Source organism: Cervus canadensis, chromosome 30 (assembly GCF_019320065.1).
Source record: "Cervus canadensis isolate Bull #8, Minnesota chromosome 30, ASM1932006v1, whole genome shotgun sequence".
Lineage (NCBI taxonomy): Eukaryota > Metazoa > Chordata > Mammalia > Artiodactyla > Cervidae > Cervus > Cervus canadensis.
Window position 1 is genome coordinate 12,355,964 of NC_057415.1, and position 16,995 is coordinate 12,372,958.

The 16,995-nt window shown below is 37.5% G+C and overlaps 1 protein-coding gene across 3 annotated transcripts in view; it reads right to left on the minus strand.

Moving 5' to 3' along the window:
• Positions 1 to 7,621: 7,621 nt before the first annotated feature.
• AGTPBP1 (ATP/GTP binding carboxypeptidase 1) overlaps positions 7,622 to 16,995 on the minus strand; it is a 182,236-nt gene continuing 172,862 nt past the window's right edge. For all 3 annotated transcript variants that reach the window (XM_043453279.1, XM_043453281.1, XM_043453282.1), the window contains one exon: positions 7,622 to 8,369. In XM_043453279.1, coding sequence (XP_043309214.1) covers positions 8,195 to 8,369 — 175 coding nt within the window. In that variant the 3' untranslated portion in view covers positions 7,622 to 8,194. The remainder of the gene's footprint in view (positions 8,370 to 16,995) is intronic.

Genomic DNA, 16,995 nt, shown 5'->3' on the forward strand with positions numbered 1-16,995 from the left:
CAAATGCTAGCCTTTATTATCATCAAAGTGAAAAGCATTATTTTATTCATTCCAGGTATAGGACAGATGGACATGCTTTGGAGTGGTATTACTAAAAGGTTTTGTAAATTTGATGGGCTTAAAGATGGGATAAGAACTCAATCATAAACTAATACAAATATAAGGTTGGAGTGTTTGGGTCATCTTACTCTTGTCTTACATTATAAAAGGCTATATTCCTCTAACTAAAATTCAATCTAGAAAGACAGGTTAAAAAACAGCTTATTTCTAAATCTTATTGATTGGCCCTCGGTTAAAGTGATAAAAAAGAAGAAGGTATCTTCCTGGTAAAAATATAAATTTATTTTTAAATATACTTTAGGTTGAGATGTACTTTAGGTCTATGAGATACAACTAACTTTAGGTAAGAAAATTAGACAAAAATCTTTTCCCTCACCATTATAGTTAGAAAAGCAGCCTTAAGAGAAAGCAGAAAAGACAGAGAAAGACTTGTACAAAACCATTACCTATTTGAGTAAACATAAAATAAAAAAGACTCCAGACTCTCTTTCCTTAAAAAAAGTAAAAAAAAATATATATATATATGTGCATATATATATACACATAAATGTATACATTGAGTTGAGTTACATCAGTGACACCAATGAGCACATATAATGGGATGAAGTTATAATATTGTAATATTACAATATATATTGTAATATATATATATATATATATATATATATATGCAATGGTTAGAAACAAAAACTGGATGGACTGCCTTCTTCCTAACTATCCATGAAAATACTAGTTTGGAAAATATGAGAATCATTCCATAGGCTAAAAGAACAAATGTTTCCATTGAGAGTGTTTTCTTGAAGCACCCAGGAGAGTGCTTTAGGCACAGCTGATCCTGTCAGGCTTCGCTCTGCCCGCTGCCTGAGGAACCCCGTGGAGCGCAGTGATAGCACAGTTGCCTATTTTCCCAGTGTCATCAAACTCCCTACACAAGGCTGATGGGCTGGCTTGCCCACAGAGGTGGCGCAGGCCGCTGGTTACCACCTGTGAGAGAAGTGCAGGTGGTCAGCGGAGGCGCCCAAGGCGGGTCTGAGTCTCTGCTCTGCTATGCACCAAAGTCCAGGTAAATCATATGGCCTCTCAAAGCCCTGTGTTCCTCACATATTAAATGGAAATGCTCATGTCTCTCTTTATTAATAGTGTTTTTGTGAAGCTCAAATGACATAACTTAGAAAAGAACTTCTTAAATTTTAAAGAGCTGTTGAAATGCTCTTTATGCATCACCTATGGATGAAAGGCAGGGATTTGCAGTTCTAAGAAGTGGCTGGATGGAAATTGCTTTGAGATTAGTAACTGAGTAATATTACAACTTCATCCCATTATATGTGCTCATTGGTCTCACTGACGTAACTCAACGAAGGGAGTTGTGTTCCCTCTCAGCTTGCTCCCTGGGTCCACCTTTTTGTATGATGCATCACAGAAGAGGTACTCACTTTCAATATTAATAGTTCACAACATTTGTGTCCTCCACTACTACAGAGCACTTTCAAGATACTGAAACGTCAGCTCTTGGGATAATGTTCTCTTGGAACAAGCCAGTAACAACAGGCTTCATCACTTAAGGAAATAATCTCTGAGTTTCAAGTAGGCAATGACAAAAACATGACTCCTTTCTTGCCTGATATATACAAAATAAACATGAGTTTGTCGACATGAGGGGCTTCCCTTGTGACTCAGCTGGTAAAGAATTCACCTGCAATGTGGGAGATCTGGGTTCGATCCCTGGGTTGGAAAGATCCCCTGGAGAAGGGAAAGGCTACCCACTACAGTATTCTGGCCTAAAGAAGTCCATGGACTATACCCATGGGATCGCAAAAATTTGGACATGACTGAGCGACTTTCACTTTCACTTTCTGTCTGACATATATGAGTGGATATCTGCTGTTTTGACCTTTCCAGAGTGTCTTTCCCTTGTAACTTCTCTTAAGACATGTGCTTTGCACGAAGCCACCCCTTCAGCGGTGGACACTGAAGGTGCCTGGGTTTTCAGGTAGGTTTCAGACATTCAAACCTGTGTAACAGACATAGGCTTCCCAGTAACAGAAAATTCCATTTAAATAGCCTAAACTCAGAAGGCAATTTATAGGCCCATATAACCGATGCAATTGAGGTTTCCTGTACAGCTTGATGTGGGACTGAATTGAGAAAAAGACTCAGCTTCTCCATGTCTTTTTCCTTTGATGCTGGCTGTCTCAGGCGCACTCTCAGGGCTGCATGGCAGCTGTTAGCAGAATATCCTTCACCACCAAGGCAGGGTCTTCGTTCCAGCACTGCCTTCGCCAAGTCCCAACATTCTGTTTGGACTAGTTTAGATCACGGGCCCCCCGCAGATGGTCAGCAGAAACAAGGGCAGACTGACTCAGCTCAGGTCACATGCTCCACTCCGGAAGCTGGCAACCTCAGAACACACAGATTTTGAAGGTTGGTTAGGACAAAGGGGAGACTGGGTGTGCCTGCTCCATCCTGTAAGTGATCTGGGTTAGACAGTGGTTTAGTTTTTGTTATTTTTTCATCTTGTGTAGCTCTTCAGGAGGGGGAAATAAAGGTTGGCAAAGATAGTTATACACTGGACTTCCTTCTATGTGAAATACAAATGATAATCCTTTAATATGATTTTTTTTAGATTCTGAAGTTTATCCTATCTAATCTATGCACTCTGTTTCAAGTGCTCATATGTTGAAAGAAAAAGAAAAGAGATGAAATGTCAAACATTTCTAAGAATTAAAAGGAGGAAAAACAATCATAGATAATACAAAATCTAAGAAAGTATAAATAATTTTTTAAAATGACACTGTAAACAGAGTACATAACTTTACTGTTTTACCATGAGCACTGAACATGAAAATATGGTCTTAAAATTTCCTACTTAATTACACCTTCAGCTAGAGAAAATAAGCTTACAGTGAAAATGACCTATTTTCAAAGATGTGGACTTCACATTTATTAAACACTAGCTAGCCTTTCTACTTTAATTTTCAATAATGAGCATCTTTGCCTTTTATAATTTCTTCACATTTGTCATTTATCATGGATCTTTATGTGGTTTAAAAGTACATTAAAAGTAATTGGAAGATCAGCATCAGAATTACTCTTTCCTGATCCTCACCTCATCTTCAGTTGGCATTCTATCAGTGATGTCTTTGAGATGGATAGTATCATACATTTGATATTATAAAAATAAACCTTTCTGAATACTCAGAGCCAGATCTCTTCAGCTCTTTAAAGCTGTCTGGGTTTACAGCTAGAAAGGTACCATAAATCCATTTCCATTTCATGGGGGTGACCATCTTCTGCACAAATGCACACCCACAGAGACCCTGTCCACACTCACCAGTGTCAACCATGTCCCAGACTCCCAAATAACACTCTGACTAGCCTGCATGATGCCTCCCATGCCACCAAAACAGGGCCATTCATTTGGATTTAGGCACTGCCTACTTAGCAAACTCAAACTGGGAAAAAAAAATAGGTTTAATGACTCAATACCCTCAACAACCATCTGAGCTCTGTAGACTTGATCGGATTTGACAGAGGGTGCCAGCAGGTCCAAGCGCCTGAGTATAGAGAAGAAGGCATTTGAGGTGGGGCAGGAAGAGTAAGTGGCCATGGACCAAAGTTACTGTTCAGGTCTAGAAAGAGGAAGGCACCACAAAGGCAGACTTCCCACGGCCCGTGTCAGCCCAGTACAGGCAAGAAGTGCTTTATAAATATCGTTAATAGTGAGAAACAGCTGAAATGTAACATTTCAAGGACTAAATCTTCAAAACACTAATCATCATAAAGAAAATGAGACTTTCTTCTGAGTTTTCCTTTTTCTTTCTTTTTTGAGTTTTCCTTTTTCAGTGCAGGAATTTAAATATGCTTTCACCAGAGAAATATTTACTTAATAATTAATGATAATATTCTGTCATGTAAAGTAGAATTGGTGGATGTTAGTAGCTCAGTCGTGTCTGACTCTTTGCAACCGCATGGACTGTAACCCCCCAGGCTCTTCTGTCCATGGAATTTTCCAGGCAAGAATACTGGAATGGGTTGCCATTTCCTTCTCCAGGGAGTCTTCCTGAGCCAGGGATCGAACCCCGGTCCTCTAGCATTGCGGGCAGTCTTTACTGTCTGCGCCACCAGGGAAGCAATAATTAATGATAACATTCTGTCATATAAAATAGAATTGATGGGTTAATGTGCATGCTTAGTCACTCAGTCATGTCTGACTCTTTGTGATCCCATGGACTGTAGCCCACCACGCTCCTCTGTCCATGGAATTCTCCATGCAAGAATACTGGAGTGGGTTGCCATTTCCTTCTCCAGGGCATGTTCCCAACCCAGGGATCAAACCTGTGTCTCTTGCATTGGCAGGCAGGTTCTTCACCACTAACGCCACCTGGGAAGCCTTTCAATTAAGATATTGCTTCTACAGGTTTTTCCCTAATGGAGAACTAGGGTTTAACCTTTCACCAAAATAAGAGAAAAGTTCACTAATTTTCAATTAATATTTTATAATTATTAAAATAAATGTAGGAAAGCAAAAAGATTTATAAAGATACATTTATCATCTCATTACTGTAATTTATTTCTGGATCATGCACAAAAACAACTCCATTAGTACACTTATTATATTATCCATTTCAGTGCTTATATTAAATATGATTACCTTAATTTGGATAATTGAAATTTAGAAGTATCATATTCACTGTGGTTAATGTACTATCCAAAGTGGAACACCAGCTTACTTATTTGTAATTAGGATTCAGACAAATTTCCATGTTTCTAAACACCACACAAAAACTGGAAGAAGTGGCAGAGACTGATTAAGAATAATACTTAATCCAGAACAAAATCCTGTATTCAAACAACACTATGACTGCAATAAAGAAAAAGCCATTGTGAGCCATAGATTTTTGCCAGATGAATTTTATAAACTCAAGAAAGACCAACCCTCAAGCTTTTAAATTCTTCACTTGAGGGGGAAAGGCGAAAGACAGCATCTTCTTCTTTGGTAAGAACATGAGGCTAATTGTCAAGAGACCTGGGCTAAAGCCCCAGTTCTGCCCCTCAGTGACCTTCTTGATCTCTGCCTATTTTCTTGACTCTACAAATTATCTTATTGTAATTCATCTCTAGTGCTGACTTCCAATTCATGGGTCCTGTGATTCTTAGGAAACTGTGATAATAACAGAGTATCAGATCATATCAGCAGTTCATACAGTGTGACTCCAACAACATCACCATCTGAGAATTTTTAAGAAATGCACATTTGGGGGCCCTGCCCCAGATCCACAGAATCAGTCATCTGTGTTTTGAGAAGCAAGGTCTCCAGGTGATTCTGATGCACACAATATATACACAATTTGAGAACCAATGGGTTAGATCAAAGCTACAGTTACGAAATTCACAGTTCCAAATGTGAAGTAAATCAAATAAGTCTAAGTTCATTTATTAGACGTGGTTTATCAACCACGCTTCCCTGATAGCTCAGTTGGTAAAGAATCCGCCTGCAGTGCAGGAGGCCCTGGTTTGATTCCTGGGTCGGGAAGACCCACTGGAGAAGGGATAGGCTACCCACACCAGTATTCCTGGGCTTCCCTTGTGGCTCAGCTGCTAAAGAATCCGCCTAAAATGCAGGAAGGCCTGGGTTCAATCCCTGGGTTGGGAAGGTCCCCTGGAGAAGGGAAAGGCTACCCACTCCAGTATTCTGCCGGAGAATTCCATGGACTGTATAATCCATGGGGTCAGAGACAGTCAGACACGACTGAGTGACTTTCACTTTCACTTTATCAGCCACATTCATCAGGATTATGGCACTGAAGGCATCTCAGTCATTTTATGAAAATCTAAAAAGATAAAAGGTAAAATTCAGGGCATTTTTAGCTACAAATAGCCAATAACATTTAGTTTACCCCTAATTAGAAAAGTTAGGATTTAAATTATTTCTTACTTTTCCAAAATTTAGTTAGTCATCTCCTAACTATAAAGAACTTCTCTTCAATTTTATGAATAATTATTTAATAAAAAGCATGTTCAGGTATGCAACATATACTAAAAGATATGCCTCATCAATATAAAGTATGATAGCAGCATATGGTAAGAGGTTTTTATACTGCTAACATAAGAAACACACACTCTGAGGTATTCTGCATATTCTAGTAGCCGCAGTTGCCTTTCATACAAGACTTTTCTGATTTTTAATTTCTAGTTTTGTAAGAGCCAAGAAAAGCTCACATACATAGTGGCTCTATAATCCACCCTCTGAAAATACTATAGTTATATATGTGATTACCTTCTATTAATATATAAAATAATAATTAACTTTACAAATCATTAATTGTTAAATAAATAATGCTAAAGTATCCTGATATTTCCTAAATCAGGTCACCACACACTAAGAGGGCTAGTTCAACTTCCCAATCTATTTAGTCTTTACTTTCTGAGATTAGTAAGAATTAGGCTATTTAGAGATAAGACCTCAATATTATGGCCCCTTGCTAGGTTTTTAAACATGGTTCCTCTGGCGCCAAAAAGAAGCCACACTGTGGGTGAAATGTCTCAAATAAGACAATGAAAATCGTTGATTTAGAAAGTGCAAAAATCTGAAACACTTTCATAATTTCTTTTTCATTATTACAGGTCTCTAAAGGAAGATTTTGAAAAATTCTCCAAAATATGTGAAGATAACATGCCAAAACTGAAGCACCCAAGCCCTGGCAAGTCTGTTCATACATTATCTTTTTGGATTTGCTTTGTTACAACAGAAACTTAGTTCTTAGAGCAGTTATCCAAAGTCATTGGACTTGTTTTATTTTGCTTCATAAATAAGGACAAAGTCATTCCTGTAGCAGGACAGCTTAAACTTGGGAAGATGTCACTACAAGAAAAGGCTGAAATTCACTGCCTTTTCTAGGACTCAGTTACAGTGTCAGCATGCCCTAAATGAATTCACGTCAGTACACTTAATAACTGCACAGCTCAGGAGATGCAGCATAAGCTTCATATACATTTAGCACTGGCTCATACCCTCACTACATTTTTAAAGCTTTTAAACAGTCTGCAGCCGGAGAAGGCAATGGCACCCCACTCCAGTACTCTCTTGCCTTGAGAATCCCATAGATGGAGGAGCCTGGCAGGCTTCTGTCCATGGGGTCGCTGGGAGTCGGACATGACTAAGCGACTTCACTTTCACTTTTCACTTTCGTGCATTGGAGAAGGAAATGGCAACCCACCCCAGTGTTCTTGCCTGGAGAATCCCAGGGACGGGGGAGCCTGGTGGGCTGCCCTCTATGGGGTGGCACAGAGTCGGACACGACTGAAGTGACTTAGCAGCAGCAGCAACGGTCTGCAGCAGCAGACTTTAGGTGCACCCATGAGACAGAATTTTAGAGAAAAGAGCTGTTCAAATATATTTTTTATGATAGGTATGCCTCTACTATATAAACAATGCTAGTAAATTAAGCACTTTTTTCACAAATTTTTATCAGTGTATTCAGATGTCAGATTATTATAATATTTCCCCAAAGATTCCATAGACCAAATAATCTGAGCTGGTTAAAAAGGATGACGAAATGAATGCAACATTTAATATAGTTTTTATTTGTTTAATTTGGTAAATGTAGAATGTAATGGTTTCAAGGCAAACTCTGGATGATTTCAGTCACAACTCAACAGTTAACATGATTGTGAAGAACAGTCTTATCTTCAATATCTACCCATCCTTACACAGACACATCTACAGGAATCCATGTACATATATATTAGTTTTCAGTAACTCAGGATTCTCAACAACTCTGGAATTTAGACTTTATGTTCTCACGCACTTCAAAATTATCCATTTGATGCAGGATATATAACCATGAGGAGATTAAAAACTCATGCAGTGACACTCAAGAGTTTTTTTTAAAAAGTAAATCCAATATTTGATACTTCAATGCTATGTAAAGTGCATTGAATATCTAAAATAAAACAAGTGCCAATTTTATCATGAATTAATAACATATTTATTGTCTTGAAACCAAACAGGTCCAAGATGCTTTCCGTCTTTCTGAGTCAGCTTTCTATAAAGTCATTTCTCTCACACTTCCTATGTAACAAAAACCAAGATATTTCACTTCTTCTTTGCAATTAATAAGTGATGGCAAAGGGTTCAAGATAAGTATGTTCTTGATTCAGAGTCAGAAAGTACTTCTTCTTGGGCAGAAGGTTCATAGTCTCCTGTGTTTTCAGCCAATTCAATATCTAAGTCATCATTACTTTCTGCACTGTAATCAACTTCTTCAAGGAATCGAGGTTCATCTTCATCCAAAACATAAGTGGTGGGGCTGCAGCCAAAGCATACAGAACACATAAGACTTGGTTAGGTTACAAGGCTTTAAAATAAGATTATTTGACTATATACTGGATTAACACTGATTTCAATATAATACAAGTAGTAGTTTGGGTTAGTTCTTAAAATGTCATCCAAATGAACAAACTAAGACATTTGCAATAGCTGAAAATAACTGCATTGATAATACAGAGTGAACTGCTAACTGAATTATATGACAAGAGTATCGATATATATCCTACAATTAGATAGCTAAAAAAAAATGGACTCTCTCAGTAGGTTACTTCATTGAAGGATTTCATCAGTTTGTAAGCTTAGGAGTTTATTTTGATCACTGTAAGTCAAGTAAAAGATAATTTCAAGAGGCTTTATAAGAAACTGTGGTATCTAATTGGTTCCTCCAGTAATACCCTGAAACCACTTATTCTAAGTCTACAATCATTTGCCATAAGAAGAGCCCATATACCCATCCTCACAGTCTCCACTGGTCAAGAATAAAAATAAAAACAAGGGAACATTCTATACCCAGATTAGTTACTTTCCCTTGGGATACAGAAGATACTTGCTTAAAAGCGCTAAGTGCTTCTAAATATTTCATTAGGTAGGCTGTTTGGGATTAAGGCAACCCTTCCACTAGGTAACATATTCTTTCCTCTTCAAAAAAAACATCACATATTCTGATTTCTCCCCATTTGGGAGACTTTACACACACACACACACACAAAGAAACATTACAGAAACATCTCAACACCCCCCCTTTTGTGACCAAAAGAATCTAAGTTTCATACAGATGTATGTTTGTTTATAACCTACCTACTTCCAAAAAAGAATTTCCTATTGCTGATGCAATTAAAAGCTATAAAATCAGACAATAAAAAAAGGAACAATAATATTTTCAAATGAGCAGAGAAGCTGATGTTATCATGCACTGAAAATGAAAGAATTCCTGCAACTGAATACTAAATTCAGTTCAAATATCTGAAGTTTAAACAGAAAAGACAAGTTAATGGATTATATGGTTCTAATTTTATGAGAAGGCAAAACTCATCCGATGAGAGTATCATTTTTCCTAGAATTGTTTTAATATTGCTCATTAAAGGAAAGAGAAAAATATATTGCAAAATCAACTTGATCTTGCATAGTAAACTTCCTCTTAAATGTTCAGAGCTTGCACCATGACACAGTGGTACTGATAAACCAGGCTGAGTGGTTTGGAGGCTACACAAGACTTTACAGCACATCTAACGTTCAAAAGAACAATTTCATTGTTACACAACTAAAATATCATCACTCTGTTAGGATCTTAGGGAAAAAAGTTGAATTAATTTTTTGCCTTTAAAATGACAATTATTCTTTTACTTTCAAAAACCTATGATTCATTCTATTTTGACCATTCTAATTTTCAGGGTGTTTTTCTCTCTCTGCAATTTTTTGGAAGAGTTTGAGCAGATAGGTGTTAGTGCTTCTCTAGACCTAGGCTTTGGTTTGCTGGTAGCTTTGTGATCACAGTTTTTATTTCAGAGCTTGCAATTGATCTGTTCATATTTTGTCTTCAGTGCTTGTGATTAGTCTGTTCATATATGTCCTCCTGGTTCAGTCTTGGAAGGTTGTACTTTTCTAAGAATTTGTCCATTTCTTTCAGGCTGTCCATTTTATTGACATATAGTTGCTTGTAGTAGCCTCTTATGATGTTTTGTGTTTCTGTGGTGTGAGTCGTAACTTCTCCTTTTTCATTTCTCATGTTATTTACTTGAGTATTCTTTTTCCTGATGAATCTGGCTAATGGTTTGTCAAGTTTGTTCATCTTCTCAAAGAACCAACTTTTAGTTTTATTGATCTTTGCTACTGTTTTCTTCGTTTCTTTTTCACTTATTTCTGCTGACCTTTCCTTCTACTAATTTTGTGTGTTTTTTGTTCTTTTTCTAGTTGCTTTAGGTATGAGGTTAAGCTGCTTATTTGATGATTTTCTTGTTTCTTCAGGCAGGCTTGTATTACTTTAAACTTCTCGCTTGGTACTGCTTTTGCTGCATGCCATAGGCTTTGGGTTGTGTTTTTCTTGTCATCTGTTTCTAGGTGTTTTTTCATTTCCTCTTTGACTTCTTCAGTGACCTCTTGGTTATTTAGAGGCGTATTGTTTAGCTTTCATGTGTTTTTATTTTTATTTTTTTTACAGTTTTCCCCCTGTAATTGATACCTAGTTTCATAGCATTGTGGTATAAAAAAAAAAAAAAGCTTGATATGATTTCAATTTTCTTAAATTTACCAAAGCTTGATTTGTGACCCAAGATGTAATCTCTCCTTAAGAATGTTCCATGTGCACTAGAGGATTAATGTATATTTTGCTGCTTTTGAATGGAATATCCTGTAGATATCAATTAGGTCCACCTGATCTAATGTGTTATTTAAGGCTTATGTTTCCTTATTAATTTTCTGTTTGGATGATCTGTCCATTGGTGTGAGTTAAGTGTTATAGTCCTCCACCATTATTTGTGTTACTGTTGATTTCCCCTTTTATAGCTGTTAGCATTTGCCTTATATATTGAGGTGCTCCTTTGTTGGGTGCAGATATGTTTACAGTTGTTATATCTTCTTCTTGGATTGATTTCTTGATCAATAATTACTGTTCTTCCTACATAACAGTCTTTATTCTAAAGTCTATTTTATCTGTGATGAGTATTGCTACCCTAGCTTTCTTTGGATATCCATTTGCACGGAATATTTTTTTCCAGCTCCTCACTTTCAGTTTGTATTGTTTCCCTAGGTCTGAAGAGGGTCTCTTGCACATAGCATATATATGGATCTTGCTTTTGTATCCATTCAGCCAGTCTGTGTCTTTTGTTTGGAACATTTAATCTATTTATATTTAAAGTAATAATTGATATTATGATCCTATTACCATTTACTTTATTGTTTTGGGTTTGTTTTTGCAGGTCTTTTCTTTCTCCTGTGTTTCTTGCCTAGAGAAGTTCCCTTAGCACTTATTGTAAAGCTGGTCTGGTGGGTGCTGAATTCTCTTAACTTTTGCTTGTCTGTAAAGCTTTTGATTTCTCTGTCAAATCTGAATGAGATCCTTGCTGGGTAGAATGATTTTGGTTGTAGGTTTAGTGATTTGCTAGGAAGATTTACAAGATTCAGCACCGAGTTATATTCAAAGCTATTACTTATTACACTGAAAATACACAAAGCAAAATCAACCAAGAGAAAAGGTGCATGGGGTAAAGTCCAGAGGAAACCAAGGCCCAGCAAGAGCCACAGACAAAGGTAGAGGAGTCATCAAAGCTTTCAGCAATTTCAAAAGAATGGAGGCAAAAGCTGGAGTTCCAGGCTGCCAAGTTTCCTGGAAGAAAGGAGTTACAGAGATGTGAAAAACCCAGTGGTTTTTCTCTAGTGGCATTTGACAAATTCTTAAAATACACAGAGCAAGAAGCTAAAAAGCAAAGCAGAAAGCAGCAAAACAAATACAACAGAAAATAAGAGAATTTGGGGCAGTTTTGTGAGAAACCCTGGGCCTACAACTGTGACCTCTGGAAGGCGACAACTTAGAAAGGGGGGAGGGATAAATAAAGAATTACACGTTTCATAAGTTTTACAAATCTACCTCAAATCAGCTCAGATCCTCACTAAATTGGGGCAATCTGCCCTACACTATGGCCTGTCAGAGGAGAGAATGAATCCTCTTCAAATAAATATGTGCTCTTTCTTATTCTAACAGTCTTATTTTGAAGTTTCAAATAGACATCTATGTAAGAAGAATAATTTTATTCCTTTTCTTAAGTTTTTTTTTTCATGTGTACTGTTTTTTTAAAACATCTTTATTAAATTTGGTACAATATTGCTTGTGTTTTATATTTTGGTTTTTTGGTCACGAGGCATGTGGAATCTTAGCTCCCCAGCCAGGTATCAAACACATACCCCACTGGAAATGTTGCTTAATGGTATGAGGATCTCCTCTGGGCAGATGATTTAAAAAAAAAAAAGGTATTAGATAGAGGTGATTGTACAATATTGTGAACATACTAAATGCCATTAAATTGTTCATTTTAAAATGGTAAATTTTATGCTGTGTGAATTTCATCTCAATAAAAAAAAATCCAAACACTATTTGATTATAAGATAGTAAAATAGGCTTCCTTTAAAACATGGCTGTATTTTTAATTACAATAAAACAGTATAGAGTTTGGTATTTTTCAACTTTACTTTCCATAATGTTTTAAAACATACTTAAAATCATATGCTTAATATCCTGAAATTTAGTCACCATCACAAATCCTAATGAGAAACATTATTAAAATGTTTTACCAGTTCTCAAATCCTTTAAAAGAGGGTCACTAAAAATACTGTTTAATAGTTCAGCTAACAGGTAAAAACACTTTTGCTGGGGACTTCCCTGGTGGTCCAACGATTTAAGACACTACACTCCCAATGCAAGTAGCCCAGGTTCGATCCCTGGTTAGGAAGCTACAGGCTGCATGCTGCAACTAAGCCCACAAATGGCAATGAAGATTCCAAGTGCTGCAACTAAGACCCAGTGCAGCCAAATAAAAAAAGATTTTTTTTGCTAAGTTCAAAAACACTACGTGGCCATGTACGGTCAGGCCACTCAAGATGGTTTTACTCCTGCTCTGCGTACATCCCCACCCAAGGAGTCCTTGCCTCACCCACAGCCTGTTCACATGACCAACCTCCCCTCTTAATCATACAGATTAATCAATAACTCGCCCCACCTCCCATTCCCCCACTCCTAGCTAGTGACTGTTCTACTTTTTGGATCAGAATGGTTCCAGTTCAGTTCAGTTGCTCAGTCATGTCTGACTCCTTGTGACCCCATGACCTGAAGCATGCCAGGCCTCCCTGTCCATCACCAACTCCTGGAGTTTACTCAAACTCATGTCCATTGAGTCAGTGATGCCATCCAACCATCTCATCCTCTGTCATCCCCTTCTCCTCCCACCTTTAATCTTTCCCAGCATCAGGGTCTTTTCTAATGAGTCAGCTCTTCATATCAGGTGGCCAAAGTACTGGAGTTTCAGCTTCAGCATCAGTCCTTCCAATGAACACCCAGGACTGATCTCCTTTAGGATGGACTGGTTGGATCTCCTTTCAGTCCAAGGGACTCTCAAGAGTCTTCTCCAACACCACAGTTCAAAAGCATCAATTCTTCAGCACTCAGCTTTCTTTACAGTCCAACTCTCACATCCATATGTGACTATTGGAAAAACCACAGCTTTGACTAGTCAGAACTTTGTCAGCAAAGTAATATCTCTGCTTTTTAATATGCTGTCTAGGTTGGTCATAACTTTTCTTCCAAAGAGTAAGCATTAACTTTTAATTTCATGGCTGCAATCACCATCTGCAGTGATTTTGGAGCCCCATAAAAGAAAGTCTATCACTGTTTCCACTGTTTCCCCATCCATTTGCCATGAAGTGATGGGACGAGATGCCATGATCTTAGATTTCTGCATGTTGAGCTTTAAGAATGGCTCCACCCACTATTAATAGTTTATCAAAGTGGTGATGAGGAACAGGCCTTTCTGCTGGTTTCCCTAGTAACTGATGAGACAACCTGACGCCAATTCCCTGTAAAACTGGTAACACCCACCCCCTCCACCATGGCAAGAACTGCTGCCATGTCCTGTCCACTGTCTGCTCTCCAGGACCTTACATCAGGTGTGTTAAGACTCACTATTAAAGAAAACCACTGATCTCCCTAGCTATCTCTGGATGCTTTATTTGGTCTTACGGCTGGGCAATTACAAGAATTGCAGGTCTGTAGGGTGCAGCCCAACAAGGTTTAAGTTCTTAAATGACTTTCACGAACATTCCCAGCTTTGACCTAAAAGAAACAAACCCCCTAGGAAAGATATAAGGCAGACTTAGTGTTGTATGAAATGGAATTTTTATTATACAACAAATACAACTGGGTAAAACTAAAATGATTTGTGTGTGGTAATTTCCAACAAATGCCCTAACAATATAAAATATAATTAAATTATATTTTCGTTTCACTGAAAAAAAAAAAGTTGTGTAACTTATGATAAACATAGTGGATCTCAAAAGCCACTAGGATGACAGAAAAAATAACTTTTTAAAAAGGATAAATACATAAAAAAAGAAAACGGAAGAGTTAATAGCAAAGGAGAGATATCAACAAAATTTTGGAAGATGGAGGAAGATGGATAAAAACAGGAGGCCTGAGTTCTAACTTTTTCCGCTTTGCTAAGCATCTACAGTAGGGGAGGCCAAGAAAAAATTGCCAATTTGTATATCTTCAGGAATTGAAGATAATGGTTATCAGGGGAAACTGAAAACAGAGTTGGTTACAAGGCTTTATAAGGGCAATCAGATCTTTAGATCTCCTTGCTTAGGCCATCCCCTAACCCAAATAGAAAGAAGCTGACTTTTCAAAGACGTTTTATCAGAGACGCTATTCACTTAAGAGTCAAAAGGCAGAAAGGGGGTGAAGTGAGAAAAGTAAGTAGAAGTCTCCTCTAGATAAGTTCTACTGGGCTCCCACAATGCTGGCTGGGGCTTAGGAGCCTGGGCAATATTTATCAATTTTTAAAAATCATTCTCTGGAGTCTTTTTTTTTTTTTTTTGAGAGTTTCTTTCTCCCAATCTCCCCTTAATTCATTACAATTAAGAATTTGTGTGTGTGTGTGTCATCTCACATTGTTGATTTTTATTTTTAATTAATTTATATTTTAATTGGAGGATAATTATAATATTGTGGTGGTTTCTGCCATACATCAACATGAATTGGCCACAGGTATACATGTGTCCCCCCCATCCTAACCCCCCTTCTCCACCCTATCCCAGAGCACTGGCTTTGGGTACCCTGCTTCACACATCAAACTTGCACTGGCCATCTATTTTACATATGGTAATACACATGTTTCAGTGCTACTCTCTCAAATGACCCCACCCTCACCTTCTCCCACTGAGTCCAAAAGTTTGTTTTTTACATCTGTGTCTCCTTTGCTGCCTGCATGTAGAATCATCGGTACCATCTTTCTAAATTCCATATATATGTGTTAATATGCAGTAGTCATTTTTCTCTTTCTGACTTACTTCACTCTGTATAATAGGCTCTAGGTTCATTCATCTCATTAGAACTGACTCAAATGTGTCCCTTTTTATAGCTGAATAATATTCCATTGTGTATGTGCACCACAACTTCCTTATCCATTCATCTGCTGAAGGACATCTAGGTTGCTTCCATGTCCTAGCTATTGTAAATACTGCTGCAATGAACACTGGGATACACATATCTCTTTCAGTTCTGGTTTCCTCATGGTGCATGCCCAGCCGTGGGATTTCTGGGTCGTATGGCAGTTCTATTCCCATTTTTTTTAAGGAATCTCCACTGTTCTCCATAGGGGCTGCACCAGTTTGCATTCCCACAAACAGTATAAGAGGGTTCCCTTTTCTCCACACCCCCTCCAGCATTTATTGTTTGTAGACTTTTTGATGATGGCCATTCTGACCTGTGTGAAATGATAACTCATTGTGGTTTTGATTTGCATTTCTTTAACAGTGAGTGCTGTTAAGCATGTTTTCATGTGTTTATTATCTGTATGTCTTCTTTGAAGAAATGTCTTTTAGTTCTTTGGCCCACTTTTTCATTGGGTTGTTCATTATTCTGGTATTGAGCTGCATGAGCTGCTTGTATATTTTGGAGATTAATTCATCAGTTGTTTCATTTGTTATTATTTTCTCCCATTCTGAGGGCTGTCTTTTCACCTTGCTTATAGTTTCCTTCATTGTGTTAAAATGTAATTAGGTCCCATTTGTTTATTTTTGTTTTTATTTCCATTAGTCTAGGAGGTAGGTCATAGAGGATCTTGCTGTGATTTATGTCACAGAGTGTTCTGCCTATGTTCCTCTAAGAGTTTTATGGTTTCTGGTTTTCTGGTTTCTTACAGTTAGGTCTTTAATCCATTGTGAGCTTTTATCTTTCAATTTGTTAATTTGGTGTATCACACTGATTGATTTGAAGATATTAAAGAATCCTTGCATCCCTGGAATAAAGCACACTTGATCACAATGTATGATCTTTTTCATATGGTGTTGGATTCTGTTTCCTAGGATTTTGTTGAGGATTTTTGTGTCTATGTTCATCAGTGATATTGGCCTGTAGCTTTCTTTTTTTTTGGCATCTTTGTCTAGTTTTGGTAGAAGGGTGATGGTGGTGGCCTTGTAGAATGGTTTTGGGAGTTTTCCTTCCTCTGCATTTTTTGGTAGCTCTTCTCTAAGTTTTTGGTATAATTCACCTGTGAAGCCATCTGGTCCTGGGCTTTGTGGGTTGGAAGATTTTTGATTACAGTTTTGATTTCTGTGCTTGTGATTGGTCTGTTCAAATTTTCTATTTCTTCCTGGTTCAGTTTTGGAAGGTTATACTTTTCTAAAAATTTGTCCATTTCTCCCAAGTTATATATATGGAATTCTACTACATATTAGGTCAGACAGACATGAAAAGATATAGAGCACATGCTTTCCAACAGAAAAAAAAAAAAGCATATTCTTCTCAGGCGCATATGGAACATTATGCAGGGTAAATCATATCTTAGCCCACAAACAAGTCTTAATTAAGTTAAGAAGACCGAAATCATATTAAGCCCAAC